This window comes from Trachurus trachurus (assembly GCF_905171665.1).
Source record: "Trachurus trachurus genome assembly, chromosome: 5".
Classification (NCBI taxonomy): domain Eukaryota; kingdom Metazoa; phylum Chordata; class Actinopteri; order Carangiformes; family Carangidae; genus Trachurus; species Trachurus trachurus.
In genome coordinates, this window is record NC_139896.1 from 28,007,654 (window position 1) to 28,022,696 (window position 15,043).

Here is a 15,043-nt window from a genome sequence, read left to right on the forward strand (position 1 = left end):
AGTGCACACTCTACTGGGAAGTTGGTGTTGCAGCTAGCTAGTTTTCACATTCAGTGTTGTGGAGCTGCTAAAGTACTTAAAGTGAACTAAGTTCACTTTCCCCCTGTTAACTGCATTTACATAAACTGAACTTCTCTCATATCAGTGATATTTGAAATATAAAGAGATTCCTGCTGTTCCATTCAACTATCAAGGGATAGTTCAGTTGTTTTTAAGTGGTTAGTTTTTTTTTTAATTTTTTTTTACAGTGCATCAACTGGTAGCTCACTCTGCCTCTTCCATGCACCGCTGAGCAAAACTGCTGTTAGGCGGAGTGATACAGGGCATCGCGCAGCCTGCACAGAGGAATCCTGAGTGAGGTGGTCAGTCCCAGATAAACTGCTTTTTTCTGACCAGTTTAATGCACTATTAAAAAAAGCGTATATTTTGAGATGGGACAGCAAAAATTCACTGTTAGTTGGGTCTGTTCACAGCTGTTTATCTCCTGTATTTCTGCCCAGCACTATGAGCTGGTATGGCTAACTGGAGAAGAGCAGAGCACTGTCTACTGCACATAGGAGCCAATTGTACCTCATCATCCCTACTTCAAAAACTTAACTATCGCTTTAAAGGGACATTGTGTAACTTCTCCTGTTATCTATTCACGAAAATCGATTATTTCGTTCAAAAGTATGTTTTTCAGTAATCAGTAATCACCCCCATCAACAAACTGAAGTGTTCCGGTTAGCTCTGAATGAGCCGTTCATATCATTCATATCTCCATGGAGCGGGTAAGCTCGGTGCTGGCTGCCATGTCGTGTCGCCATGTTTTTACGTTCAGTGGCAGCGTGACGGTAGGAAACCACGGAAACTCAGTGGAGACACCGGAGCTGTCGGCTCAGGTCGAGGTGGCGTCTGTGAAAAGTCACCGCGGTAACGCAGTGAGGAGGAATGGAGCGTTGCACTGATGCTGCATTCACCTGCAGTCGGGCAGACGGCCGTCGCTAACAAACCAGGTGTCATTTTAGTCTCAGAAGTCGAGAGAAAGCCGGTAAAACGTGGGTCAGGTAAACAATACAACATCGCCATGACAACATATTGTCACGTGTATTGTTTTGCCTCATGCTGACGGACCACTTGTTTACATAGAGGCTTGTTTATGCTGTTACGTGCAGCGGCTGTCATCCGTCTGCCCAATTTCACGTGAATGCAGCATGAAAAATACGATTGAGTTGCTTCCAATATACAACTGCAACGCTAGATGGGAGTAATTCCTACACAATGTACCTTTTAAGGTTAAAAGGGTTTAATGCTTTGAGTGAAACAGTAAAATGATTGATAATAATTCTCTTTTTAAGATAATACTTATATTTAGATTCCTCTTCAGTTTCAAACATCTAATCAAACCAACAATATCCTTCTAATGATAATAATAATCATTACCTTGAGTTGGAAAAGCCTTAAGGTCCTGGGTGCCATAGAGCTGAATATTTGTTCAAACCATGAAAAATGCAGCACTGAGCCACACTGCTCCTTTGTGACATCGCCCTTCATTATCATGAAGGTAGTGTCGTTTATTCTGAGCTGTGTTATTAATAAGGAAATTATTCAGCTCTATGACCTCCATAAACATTTCTTTGATTCATGGGCTAAATTTCCACATTGTGGATGGGTACAAATAATAAATTACTTCATCTACCGCCCTAACTAATCCTTTAGTTTTATATTGGATATTATGGTATGGTGTCGTAGCAACCTGTAGTGATGGCCTCATGTGGGCGGTGAACCCCCCGACGGCAGGAGAATCTAATCCCTGTTCAGCCTGTCCCCAGAGCATGTGGCTCTGCTACAGTCATTTAACACATCATGGAAAAACCATATCTAGTCTTCCATTTACAGTGGACTGTTTTCTACAGCTACAGGTGCATCTGAGTAAATGAGAACACAGCTGTCAGGTCAGCACTGCAGTCTGACGGAGTAGCCACTGAACCCGGCTCAAGAAACCTTTGTTTGGACACAATATGAAAAATTTCAACCGATACCCGATAATTTCCTGCTTCTCATTGCCGATACCGATAACCGATAAATTCATATTTTTATATTTAACACAATAGGCTCTGGCCTATCTATAACAGCAAACAAAAGCTCTGGCTCTTAAACTTTTCATTTATTTTTTTCATGTCATATCATACAAATATTTGTGGTCATTTGCTGTAAATAAAAAATAGCAGCAAAAGACACTCATAGGTCAAACATTTACCATATTAAATTAATAAATCAAAAGCACTGACATATCAAATCATCACACAATTAAAACAAAAAGTGCATCCCTCATTGTTTCACAGAACTATAACTGTACTATGTACTGTACTGAATGTGTGATTCGCTCCAAGCGACAGTGGTAAAGCAGCTAAAAGCCGTTTTTAATTCCCGCCGACCGGGAGCAGCAGCAGCTCGTCACAGAGGCAGCTGCCACTGGTAACACCGGTCTGCTGACGTAACGGTCAGCCTGCGTCGCCATCGTCATCCCACGGGGAGAAGACGAGCCAAGTAACTTAGAGATTTACCGCCGGCTGGTTTAATTCTTTTTAGGAGATTAATGTTGGTCTCATTGATGAAACCTAACAACTGTGGAAGCCGCATTAGTTTGTTTGAACGAAAAGTGAAACTTAATGCGTGAACTGGACAGAACAGCAGCGCAGCCTTGGGCGCTGTATGTATAGAAATCACCACATTTACATCAATAACTTAATGTTTTACAATGAACCGAGCGGTCTACCTGTAATTTATTTGAAATAAAAAAATACAGTAGACATAACTGCGGTTACGTTGATGAAAGGCCAAACCGTGCAGAGAAACACATGGTTTCAAAAATTCCCGCTTTCGTCTTGGACAGCCCCTACATTTCCCATGAGCCTCCGCTCGCATGGTGAAATTCAAGTCAAAGGTTTCTAAGACGATCAGATACTGTGGTAGTTCTGACCATAAACGGCGATTCGGTGGCGTTATTCCCATGACCCGCCGGGCAGCGTCCGTGAAACCGAAACTAGGAAATGCTGCGCGAGTCGACCACTAAATAATAATAACAAAATAACTATAAAGACAAAACGATATATTTATTGAAAATGGACCCATTAACAAGTGTGGGTAACGTAGATTAATCCACATTAATATGAGACTCTTTTATAACCAAAAGCAAACTCCTCGTTGTCCCTTTAACATCAGTTTTTTCTAAGAAGTCCTTATATACAACATTGTCGTACAAAATATCGCAATATGGTGCTGTACCGATTTTCTCCCCAGCCCTAATCCCTTGCTAGTGCAAAGCCTTGAGAGCTACACGAGGCTTGAAATACTTTACCAGCAGCACATCATACGCTTTTTAGAGCTCTCTTTGTTTACCTGAATTACAGAGTCTGCGGCTCAGCCTGTATTTTTTTGATAGCTTCATCCAGCCCATAATACTCCTCCACGGTGACATGGACAGGCCAGCCCGGCCATCCTTCACATACCTGCTGCCAACGCTGCCGATGAGATTGATATTTTAACTCTATCCCCCAATGACTAATGCACGTTAAACGCTCCTGTGGCTGTTGTTAGGCTGCTGTTTTTCAAGGGCTCTCTGGGGTTCTTGCCTTGTTGTTGAGTGTGATATTATGGAACAAATAGCAGGGCTTAATGGTGGTGTAGATGATTTAACTGCCCTCAGGGCAATGAAAAAGGGAAAATGATTCTGCACATGCTGTTTGTTCTGTAGGTGTTTTTGAAGCCGTTTGTGTCCTATGAGGGGGGGGGGGGGGGGACCAAAACCAAAACTCTTTGTATGTAGTGTTTCATTTAAACTGCAGGTATAACGTACCACAAAATTGCTATTCATGTGCGTAGTGTCTGGATTTAAGGTTGCGGTGTGACGTCGGAGCCGAGCGCCTCTCCTCTCCTCTCGCTCTCCTTCAGGCCCGACACCGACTGTGTTGTCTGCTCTGCTCTATCAGAGATGCTGTGGCTTTAATCCTTTTGCCCACAGGGGACAGCTGACATGGATGAGTGTAAACTGTTGACATGGTGCCGTCTCCTATGCTCTGTGATCAAAGATGCTGCAGCCTCCCCCCCCCGACCCCCCTTCACAACCTGCCTTCAAATATGCTCTGAGTCTATGCCACCGAGACTCCCTCCCTCCCTCCCTCTCTCTTTCACACTTCATGTTAACCTGTGTTTCCCCATAGTGCATTGATTCAAGTGATGGTAACAAAACAGCCATACTACAGCTTACACATTTAATTTGGAAAATATCGCAAAGACCATTTTTGAGACAGAAATGCACTGACTTTGAGCGCTAGGAAAGACTTGGCTTGATGTAATGCTTAGTTTAATTAATCTCTGGTAATGATGCAACTATTAGTAAGAGCTGAGCTCGTCTTAAGTGGCTGGAGGTGTGTGTGTGTGTGTGATGTGTGGTGATGCTGATCAAGCCAAATAGAACTCAGCATCTAATGGTGGTTTATCTTGAGGAGTCCGGGGAGTCGAGCTAATGTTTACTGTTCCCTTTAACATCCTGAGTCAAACGGCTGATGTGATATACAGTAGTTGTCATGGTCACTGTGATGCTGCACAGTGTTTGTTTACACAGCAGTGGGAACTCTAAATTTAGATCTTAAATCTGATGTTGTGGGATAATCCATAAAACAAAATGAAGTGAATGTGTATACTTTGATATCTGTGATTAACATACTGCAGCCTTTTGGTATTTGAGGAGATTGTTCTGGATGCTGCAGTGATGCTGCTGCTGCTGCTGCTGCTGCTGGTGTTGACTGATTTGGAGTCTGTTCTGGTGCTTCTGGTGGATTTTTATGATTTTTTTTATATATATATAAGATCAGCTGCCAAGCGGCATGTTTGTAAAGCAGACGACGTGAAGACTTTTAAAATGTTGAACACCACTCTGAGTACAATGTGCAACCATAAAAAAAAAAAAAGATAAATAAAAAAAACTCAGATACAACATGGATTTTCGAGATGGACTCAAAAACAGTTTTACAGCATGAATCAGTGATTTCTGCTCCCATTTTGTTTCTGGCAAATTGTTATCTGTGGGTTTGTTTTAGTGTGTCCTCCCATGCCAATTTTTTGCACAGAAAACAATCTGCTCGCCCAATTGTTTGCATCCCTCCAGCAACAAGGAGGCGGCATTAGCCAACACATTCCCAGGTTCTGAATGACACAGATGACTTAAATACAAAACACTTCTCTTCACTTGTTCACCTGATTGACAATCACTCGACTTTAGACGTTTCCTCAGGATGCATACATGGTGGAGCTCAGCCCCTGTAATGACTCTGATTGTTCCACGCAGCGGCTACATGCTCTGCTGGAGCCGGGTATGCTTAAGGACAATGTCCTTCACAGCATTCAGTTAATTCTGGTGACAAAGTTTGATTTCTTTTTCTTTTTTTTTTGGGCGGGGGGGGGGGGGGGGCTTTGGCCCAAAGAACTTAAAGGGAGAGTTCAACATTTTGGCAAATTGGCCCATTGCCATAATCCCTATAGACCCTTTCAGAGAGTATAAACAAAGACAGGTGTGGCTCATTAGAAAACGCTCTGCTACACTAAATTGAATGGAGCCTTAATTAGTATCCTCGGTAACACCTGTATTTGTTTATACTCTCTGAAAGGGTCTATAGTCATAGCAGTGTTTGTTACCTTTAATTGTCGGTGCGAGCTATCTTTAGAACGGCGGAGCAGAACTGCGAGCTGCTCAGAGCTACGCTACGGAGGCTAATGGGATTTCTTGGTTTCCCTCATCAAGCTCATCAAATATATAATCCAACAACTCCTAAAATGCTCTCATGGACAAGTTGTGACCTGCACATTCACCATTCTGTGAGATAATAACGGAACATTACAAGACAGAGTTGTTTTAGAGGTAAATACAGAGACTGCTTGCTGAAAAACTGTCCCTGAAGGCAGCGCGCATCAGCGGTTTTGCATGAATTTACCTCTAAAACAACTCACACACAACTTGTCCACCAGAGCGTTTTGGAGTTGTTGGATTGTGTATTTGATGAATTTGATGAGTAGCGTGGCTCTGAGCATCTTGCCGCTCGGCTCGGTGGTTCTAAAAATAGCCTGCACCGACAATTAAAGGTAACGGACCTACTCCCAAGACTATAGGGAATATGACAATGGGCCAATTTTTCAGAAATGTTGAACTATCCCTTTAAAGGGATACTTCACACCATCCACTTCCAAAGTCTCTGGAGGAACTACGAAGTTCTTCTTTCCGTCTCTGCTTCTATAAATGGCCAGATAGGGCAGGCTACTAGGGAGTTCTTCTGTTTCTTCGTCTTCTTGGTAAACCGTCTCTCAACCCTGAATTGGCATGACGGTGAGTAGGAAATTGGTGAATTATCGATTTTGGGTGAAGTATCCCTTTTTTAAGGAAACATTTGCACCCAGGACACACCAGCTCGGTCTTCTCCACTCCTGCTAACACAGGCTGTTTGCATTTTACTCCATCAAGTTTCCACATAGTTCAGCAGGGAACTTGTGATGGTATCATTTCATCCATACATATATCACAAACATATTGATCATCCAGTCCATTTAGTTTCTTTCCCAGAAAAGCTGCTGCTGCTGCAGAGGATTTGATTGATTCAAGCAATAAAAGAGCAGGAAGCTGTAAGAGATGCTCCTCTTGTTTTCAGCAGATCCCATGATTAATACCCATTAAGGCTTTGTGCCATTGGCCGCACCTGGACTTTTTGTTTCGGTACAGACTCGGTCACCACCATAGCTGCAGCTTCTGTTTTCACTGGTTCAGACTGACTGCTAGAGGAAATCACCATTTGTCACAATAGCTAGAGGGATCAGAGGCTCCTCAGTAAAAAGTTATCCTTGTTATCCTTAGTATATTTCAGTCTCTGTGACCTTTGGGGGTTATCGTCCTGGCTACATGAGTAGCTGCAACCGCTGCAATTTAGAGGCAGATTTGAGGCCCTTTGTCTGAATACATTCAGAGCGGAGTTAGAGATGAAGTGTCATTTAAGCTTGTATTTATGTAAGTGTTGTATTTATAACCCATCAACAAAACAGAGAAGTGTTCTCAGAGAGGGGTTTCGATTGACAGACCTAAATGCAGTATCATTTTTGTCTCGCTGAGGCGCTTCCAGCTCAGACCTGCTCCTCTGTGTGTGAGGAAGGCCTGCGATGACAGCCAAGGTGACGGGGTGTAAATCAGTACTGCAATATGAGTATTATTCCTACTCTGTGTGTCTGTGTCTGTGTTTGCATCTATAATTTAAATTTATTTGATTCCTTTCTATAAATGTACCCATGTATGTTTTATGTTGTCTTAATTGCCTCTGAGCTAGGTCGTCATTGTAAATGAGAACTGGTACTCAATTGACTTACCTGGTTAAATAAAATGACCTAAAAAATATATATATTCCTCTCAATTAATCAAAACAGCATTACAGCAAAATTCAATAATTGTGTCGTTGGGTGCTCAGATCATCAGAGGCGGGATCACCACAGACGACATGATAGAAGATTATCACAATACTTGAGCCATGATACACTATTATTGTGATAATAAGCATTTTGTGCAATCCTGAATATTGCTGTAACATATTGTGATGCATTATCTTTTTGCAACTGCAAATTAACTTCATCAGCAGCTGTTTATTTAAAGTTTGTTCTTCTCACTTGAATCATTTTTATACTTCACAAGGTCCTGATTCAGTTAGATCCAATTCGATATTGATTCATTTAGAGATATTTCAGTTCTAATAATACCAATTTTTCTTGGTTATGAAAGAGATTTTCACAGAACTAATGCTGCAAATTGTACAAAGATGGAACCTGGTGCACACTACCAATGTGTACATTAGAAAATGACCCAAAAGCAGATACGTTAATGCATGTCTATTTACCATGACCCACTCCAGAAGGAAACAGTGCAACTCTTCAGTTCAGTCGTGGGTGATAATTCAAGTACTGCATTCAATATTTCCATTTCAGAAGTGAGTGGACACAACAACATGTGAATCTCGCACCATCACGCAGATCTCGTGAGACTAAGAGGAAACAGGGAATGGCATCTCTCAAATGAAAATCGATATAAATCAGTTTTTTTTTAAAGCCAGCCCTACTCATGACCAACACAGTCATAAAAAGTACTGTAGTATTCTATTACTAAAAACTTTCATTTGTATTTTCAATTTACATAATGAAAGATCAATTCTTGGCGCCTGCATGTGTATTGATACAATATTGCTTCACGAAATACCCTCGGCCCTGAGTTATCATATGAGGATTCAGCTGAAAGTTCATAAAAAGTTCAATGGGGGAAAAAAAAGAGAACGCAGGCAGAGCATGAATCCCTCTCTCCACCGTCAAAGTCAAACACATTACACACCCTTCCATCAGCCCCACTTCCACACCTTCACATTTCACTAAGATGTGTTCAGGGCCCTGGACTTTCTTATGTATTCATTAGATGAAATTTAAAGGGTTGATTTTTTTTTTCTCCACACCACTTTATAAGTCTCTCACCTTTGACACGAGCCTCATCCATCTTCCCATGCATTTTTAATAGATTGTTGAATAAGCGGTCACTGTATTTCTGAAACTTTTCTTCCCCTGTGGTTTTCCTGACCTCTCTTTCTCTCCCTCTCTTCCTACCACAGTTGCAGCGGGTGACCAGCCTAACTACCCTGGAGACGGGCATCATGGGAGCACGGGCGTAATGAGGGAGAGGAGGGCAGCTGATGACCCTTACTGGTCTTATTCAGGTGAGCTCTCATTTGTGCGCTGACCAAAGCCCTCAGCAGGTGGGGAAATGCATTTACTTGACTTTCTCACCTCTGCTCTACCTTGACCATCGTTTCCCTCATTTTCTTTCCTCTCTCATTTTTCCTTTAACACCTGGGTGCTGGAAAATACAACACAGTATTCATTGAACATTCTATGTTTTCATTGCTCTAAGTGACTGTAATTAATTGTACTAATGCACGAAAGAACAACATGAGCAGAAGTGCACATTATGTCGTAACCATCAAACAAGTTGATGTGATTAAAATGTATGTAAATGTCAGTTTGATCAGAATTACAAGAAAAAGGATCAGTTTGCTTGTTCAGTGTGTTCAGGAAGTATTCAAAGCCCTTCCGTTTTTCAGAAAAGAGACTGGTGGCAATTTTCTGGAAATAAGGAAAACAGAAATATCACAATGAGACAATGAGGCAATGTTTTTCTTTCAAACTCTTTTGACTTGTTAGACTCGCTGGTCGTAAACATTTTAAGCAGCGATCACACATGGCTTCGTGGTGTTTTATTAAGTACTGAAATGGGTTGGTAGTGTCGGCCAATGAGGTAGCAACAGCACCAAGGCCATCTTCTTTAAAAAAAAAAAAACTGGAATAGTTCCACAGCCAACATACTGCTCCTCTCACATTAAAGTTGTTGTAGTGCTGCGTTGAGGCCAATATAGCCTACAACACGTAACAGTGTGGCGGTTTTCCCTCTTTTCACCATCAGCACCACTCTCCCTTGCATGACACATAACTAGAGCATTATCGCAGCCTTTGCGATTACAAAATCTCATTTTATCATATGACCATATATCACATTCAGCCCCAATTGTGACCCTTTGGTGTGACATTTGGTATAAATTTAGCTCAGCGTCCAATCTGCTTTGATCATCGTTGAGATTCAACAGTTTGGAAAGATGCATCTGTATATCTAAGGTCTTTATGTACAGTATGAGGGCTTGCAAAGCTACATGATGAGTTATTTATATTAACATGGGAAAAATACATTTAAATGATTTAAAAAAAAAAAAAAAGCTTCAACATAGTTAAAGCAGAAGTGAGTGATCCGGTCGTTTTCGCTAATGCTGCGTTCCAGGCAGGCTTTTGAAATCGTAAATTACAGCTTCAAGTCACAACTTACGACTTTGTAGCGTTCCAGGCAACCCACTCGTGTTTTTCCGACCTGTTTTACCGGTGAAAGTCACTATAACGGCCACTCGTAACTTCCGACCGGTGAACTCGTACCAGATCGAACTGGTACCACTTCACGGTCGGAAAAATACGAGTTTCCTTGAACGCACCATAACAGTCCTCGTCGCTACGTCACCACATTCACGGCGTTCCTTGGCTGCACACACAGCCCTGCATGCCGTTCTCTCTCCTCATTGGATAAAAACTGTAGGATACGATAAATGTTTTCTCTTCGGCTCAGAGCAGAGCAGAGGGACTGAGAGACCCGTGTTTCGGTCCAAACACTCTATGTAAGTGATTGCTGTCGGAAGATATAACTATTTAAGACTTATATTAACACAAATATATCACTCACTTCTGCTTTAAGAGTGAAAAAAGTGCATGGATCTCAGTATATCTGGGATTCTCTGCCTACAATTCAATAAAATCTTACAAACGTTAACACACAGCATGAAAGAAGCTTGTGAACTGAAGTATGCCATGTGCAGGAAGCTGGAGCATTCAGCAGACCTACTTTCATTTGTCTTAAAGTTTAGTATCAGCAGCACAGTAGGCCGTGCTGTACATGCGTGTGTTTTAACTCCTGCCTCCATTATTGATAGTACGCCCGCTTTTAATACCAACGGAAGTGCATCAGGGAATTTAGGCTGACGTCCTCCTCAATTATTATTATTATTATTATTATTATTAATTCAACATCTACCTCCCAACAAATTGGAAAATGGACGGACAACAGCAGCCCACAGTAAGATGTACTGTACGCCCTAATGGATGATTAATTGTGCACTTTTAAGTATTCTCCGAGCGCCGTGTGTTTGCAGCAGTGTAACGGTGAGAGTGGTGAAATCGGGGCGTGCTTCTCGACAGTCGGAGTGGTAATTGATGTGTAAACTACGTGTTCAGTGGAAGCAGGAGCAGAGTTCTCAGTTTCAGACAGATGTTTGAAAGACAGAATCAGCAAAGATTCAGCGTGGACATGAACATTGATTCTGATAATGAGGCACGGCATAGTACAGCAGTTATCATTTTATTTATTTAGCCACATAACACTGTCAAAGCTGCACCAGCAACACGCTGTATCAAATATTTAAGACTGGTTTATTTGGGTTTTTCCAGTTGAACACTCTGTACACATGCAGAAGTTCCCTTATTTATGAGTAGTGCTATACAGGAGCAAAATAATTCGCTCAGCAGTTAAGCCTTTGATAGGCAGTACTTATTTATTTCTATCAACCTTTGTGATGCATTACTTGTGCAGTAAAGTAGCTCGTCGCTCCCCCGCCCAGTCCTTCTATATACCGTAAAGGTTGCTGATAAAAATAAAATGGAGTGTGTAAAGGCTCTTGTATAAGAGTGTGATATTCCTTAATGTATCTAGTCAGGAGTATTCAGACCGGGCCGTATTTATATAATTTATTATCCGTGGGAGCAGTTCTGATAAGCACATACAGTGGGTACGGAAAGTATTCAGACCCCTTTGAATTTTTCACTCTTTGTTTCATTGCAGCCATTTGCTAAAATCAAAAAAGTTCATTTTATTTCTCTTTAATGTACACTCAGCACCCCATCTTGACAGAAAAAAACAGAAATGTAAAAAGTTTTGCAAATTTATTAAAAAAGAAAAACTGAAATATCACATGGTCATAAGTATTCAGACCCCTTTAAAATTTTCACTTTTTATTTCATTGCAGCCATTTGCTAAAATCAAAAAAGTTAATTTTATTTCTCATTAATGTACACTCAGCACCCCATCTTGACAGAAAAAAACAGAAATGTAGAAATTTTTGCAAATGTATTAAAAAAGAAAAACTGAAATATCACATGGTCATAAGTAACCCTTTGCTGTGACACTCATATTTAACTCGCATGCTGTCCATTTCTTCTGATCCTCCTTGAGATGGTTCTACTCCTTCATTGGAGGTTACAAAAGAATTTCTGCAGCACTCAAGGTTCCTAAGAGCACAGTGGCCTCCATAATCCTTAAATGGAAGAAGTTTGGGACGACCAGAACTCTTCCTAGACCTGGCCGTCCAGCCAAACTGAGCAATCGTGGGAGAAGAGCCTTGGTGAGAGAGGTAAAGAAGAACCCAAAGATCACTGTGGCTGAGCTCCAGAGATGCAGTGGGGAGATGGGAGAAAGTTCCACAAAGTCAACTATCACTGCAGCCCTTTGTATTGGGCAGGTGATGAGCAGTGCCTGGTTTTCTCCACACATACCGCTTAGAATTAATGCCAAAAAGTTCAATCTTCGTCTCATCAGACCAGAGAATCCTATTTCTCATAGTCTGGGAGTCCTTCATGTGTTTTTTGGCAAACTCTATGCGGGCTTTCATATGTCTTGCACTGAGGAGAAGCTTCCGTCAGGCCACTCTGCCATAAAGCCTCGACTGGTGGAGGGCTGCATAGTTGACTTTGTGGAACTTTCTCCCATCTCCCCACTGCATCTCTGGAGCTCAGCCACAGTGATCTTTGGGTTCTTCTTTACCCCTCTCACCAAGGCTCTTCTCCCACGATTGCTCAGTTTGGCTGGACGGCCAGGTCTAGGAAGAGTTCTGGTCGTCCCAAACTTCTTCCATTTAAGGATTATGGAGGCCACTGTGCTCTTAGGAACCTTGAGTACTGCAGAAATTCTTTTGTAACCTCCAATGAAGGAGTAGAACCATCTCAAGGAGGATCAGAACAAATGGACAGCATGCAAGTTAAATATGAGTGTCACAGCAAAGGGTTACTTATGACCATGTGATATTTCAGTTTTTCTTTTTTAATAAATTTGCAAAAATGTCTACATTTCTGTTTTTTTCTGTCAAGATGGGGTGCTGAGTGTACATTAATGAGAAATAAAATGAACTTTTTTTGATTTTAGCAAATGACTGCAATGAAATAAAGAGTGAAAAATTTAAAGGGGTCTGAATACTTATGACCATGTGATATTTCAGTTTTTCTTTTTTAATAAATTTGCAAAAATTTCTACATTTCTGTATTTTTCTGTCAAGATGGGGTGCTGAGTGTACATTAATGGGAAATAAAATGAACTTTTTTGATTTTAGCAAATGGCTGCAATGGAATAAAGAGTGAAAAATTTAAAGGGGTCTGAATACTTTCCGTACCCACTGTATGTTCTTTCAGAGTGCTTCTTCACATTCAGCCGCACACACTCACACCCCAGCGCAAACACAGCCCTCTGTCGGCCATTGAGCAGCTCCGGCGGGAAATAGGGGTTATGTGCTTTGATCGAGGGCACCTCACTGGAAGAGCTCAGGAAGGGAGGGAGCACAAGTAAAATTATATTTACAGGTTCCAAGGTCCAAAAAAATAAAAATATAACGCCACCCAGCAAATAACTAACTCTGTCCCTCTGCTGGAGTGCAATGAGCTCTGCAAATTATTTTTCATCGCCAGAATATTTTGTCTTGGGCTCTGCCGTAGTGAGCCCACAATCCCACGGTTTCAGGGTAGAAAATGGTGCAAATAACAGCAAAAATGAACTGTGCTTACTTTGGACTCGAGTTTGTTTGGCATTCATGTCACTCCTCATAGTGGTTTTTCGTCTCCCCCCAGTTGTCAAGCAGAGGCTGTGAAAGAGCGTCTGCTTGGACTATCTAAGCATGATTGCCTTTCCACTATCTACAAGGTGTGTGGAGCCCATTATGGGAATCCTAATCACTCCAAACATGGGGCTGCTTTCTGGAACTGAAACCCCTCAACGTACAGTGAGCGTTAATCACCGTTTTGCTTATTTAATATTCCTTAAATATCCAACTCAAATGATCAGATGGAACAGTTGTGGCTCTTAGCTGAGAGGTTTTGTTTGATGGTTCAAGTTAAATGGACGACTGCCAATTTAGAAATATTATGCATATTCCTTATTTGTGTGTATACATGTAAAATCACTCTAAATAGGTTCAACACCCATACTGTAGCATAGAGTGCTCTGTGAGCTTCTGAGAAATTGCTGCTCTCCTCTCATGATGTGTTCAGGTTGTTGCCAATAGCTTCAGTGATAGCAGCAGTATTTGGCACTGGCTGTGTGAAATCATGGTCATTCTCTATGGTTCACTTTTTCCTCCCATAAAAGTATATTATTAATAATATGTATAACTATAGTTCTAAAAACTCATAAATGATCATAATGCTTTACAACAATAATCATAAAGCATTTTATCATGACTTATAAGGTCAGGTATTATCATATGTTATAATTATTAGTAACTCACTGACAATGCCCACATCAATAATTCATTATAAATATAGTTATAATGTGTTATAATTGGCTTATAAACGTGTATAACTATAAACACTCATTCTTATTGTTATAAAGCCTTATGATAATTTATAACACATTATAGAGCATTTTATAATGGCTTATAAGGTCAAGTATTACAATAGAGCTATAATGCTCTATAATGTGTTATGCTGATTGTTATAAAGCCTTATAATCATTTATGAGTGTTTATAATGATAGTTATACATAGTTTATAATGCATTATCGATGTGGGCATTGTCAGCGAGTTTATAATGTGAGCAGTGGTGGTTTTTTAATACAGTTGAGGTGGCAAGCCTCCACAGGACTCCGTAGCTTCATTATTTTTCTGCATGTCTTGACTGGGCAGCTGCACACTGCTCTGGAACCACACAGATCTTTGAGGACCTGCTGGACCTGATCCTGTCTGAATATTCAGGTCAAGTTCTCGCTCACTTTCTAATGAAGACATCGGGCTTAAGTTGGTCTTGGCACATTTTCTTTGGCCGACAGCATTTATCGGCCATATGTTTTAATCACTTGACAGACGGTTATGTGTGTGCCTCTGTAAACAGTCGAGCGAGTCGCAGGCTGTTTTCATACTTATATTGTGTAATTGTTGTGGGAAAATATTTGGCTTTGCGTTAATGTTCTGTGTTTGCATGTGGAATTACATGCGTTCTTGTAATTCGCTGGTAATTAAGGAAAAACAGGATCTCAGTGTTACATTTTTATATAGGCAGGGAGGACAAAAACAAGAAGAGGACTGGCTGACACGGGTTGATTGTGGACATTCATTTCAGGCCTTGCAGAGCACTAATTCCTACC

General features: G+C 41.1%; 1 protein-coding gene across 1 annotated transcript in view; it reads left to right on the forward strand.

The window, feature by feature from the left end:
- The window catches only part of ca16b (carbonic anhydrase XVI b), a 134,212-nt gene that overhangs the window by 21,465 nt on the left and 97,704 nt on the right, over positions 1-15,043 (forward strand). Inside the window, exon 2 of the mRNA XM_083971974.1 lies at positions 8,664-8,768. Within this exon, the coding sequence (XP_083828100.1) occupies positions 8,664-8,768 (105 nt within the window). The remainder of the gene's footprint in view (positions 1-8,663; positions 8,769-15,043) is intronic.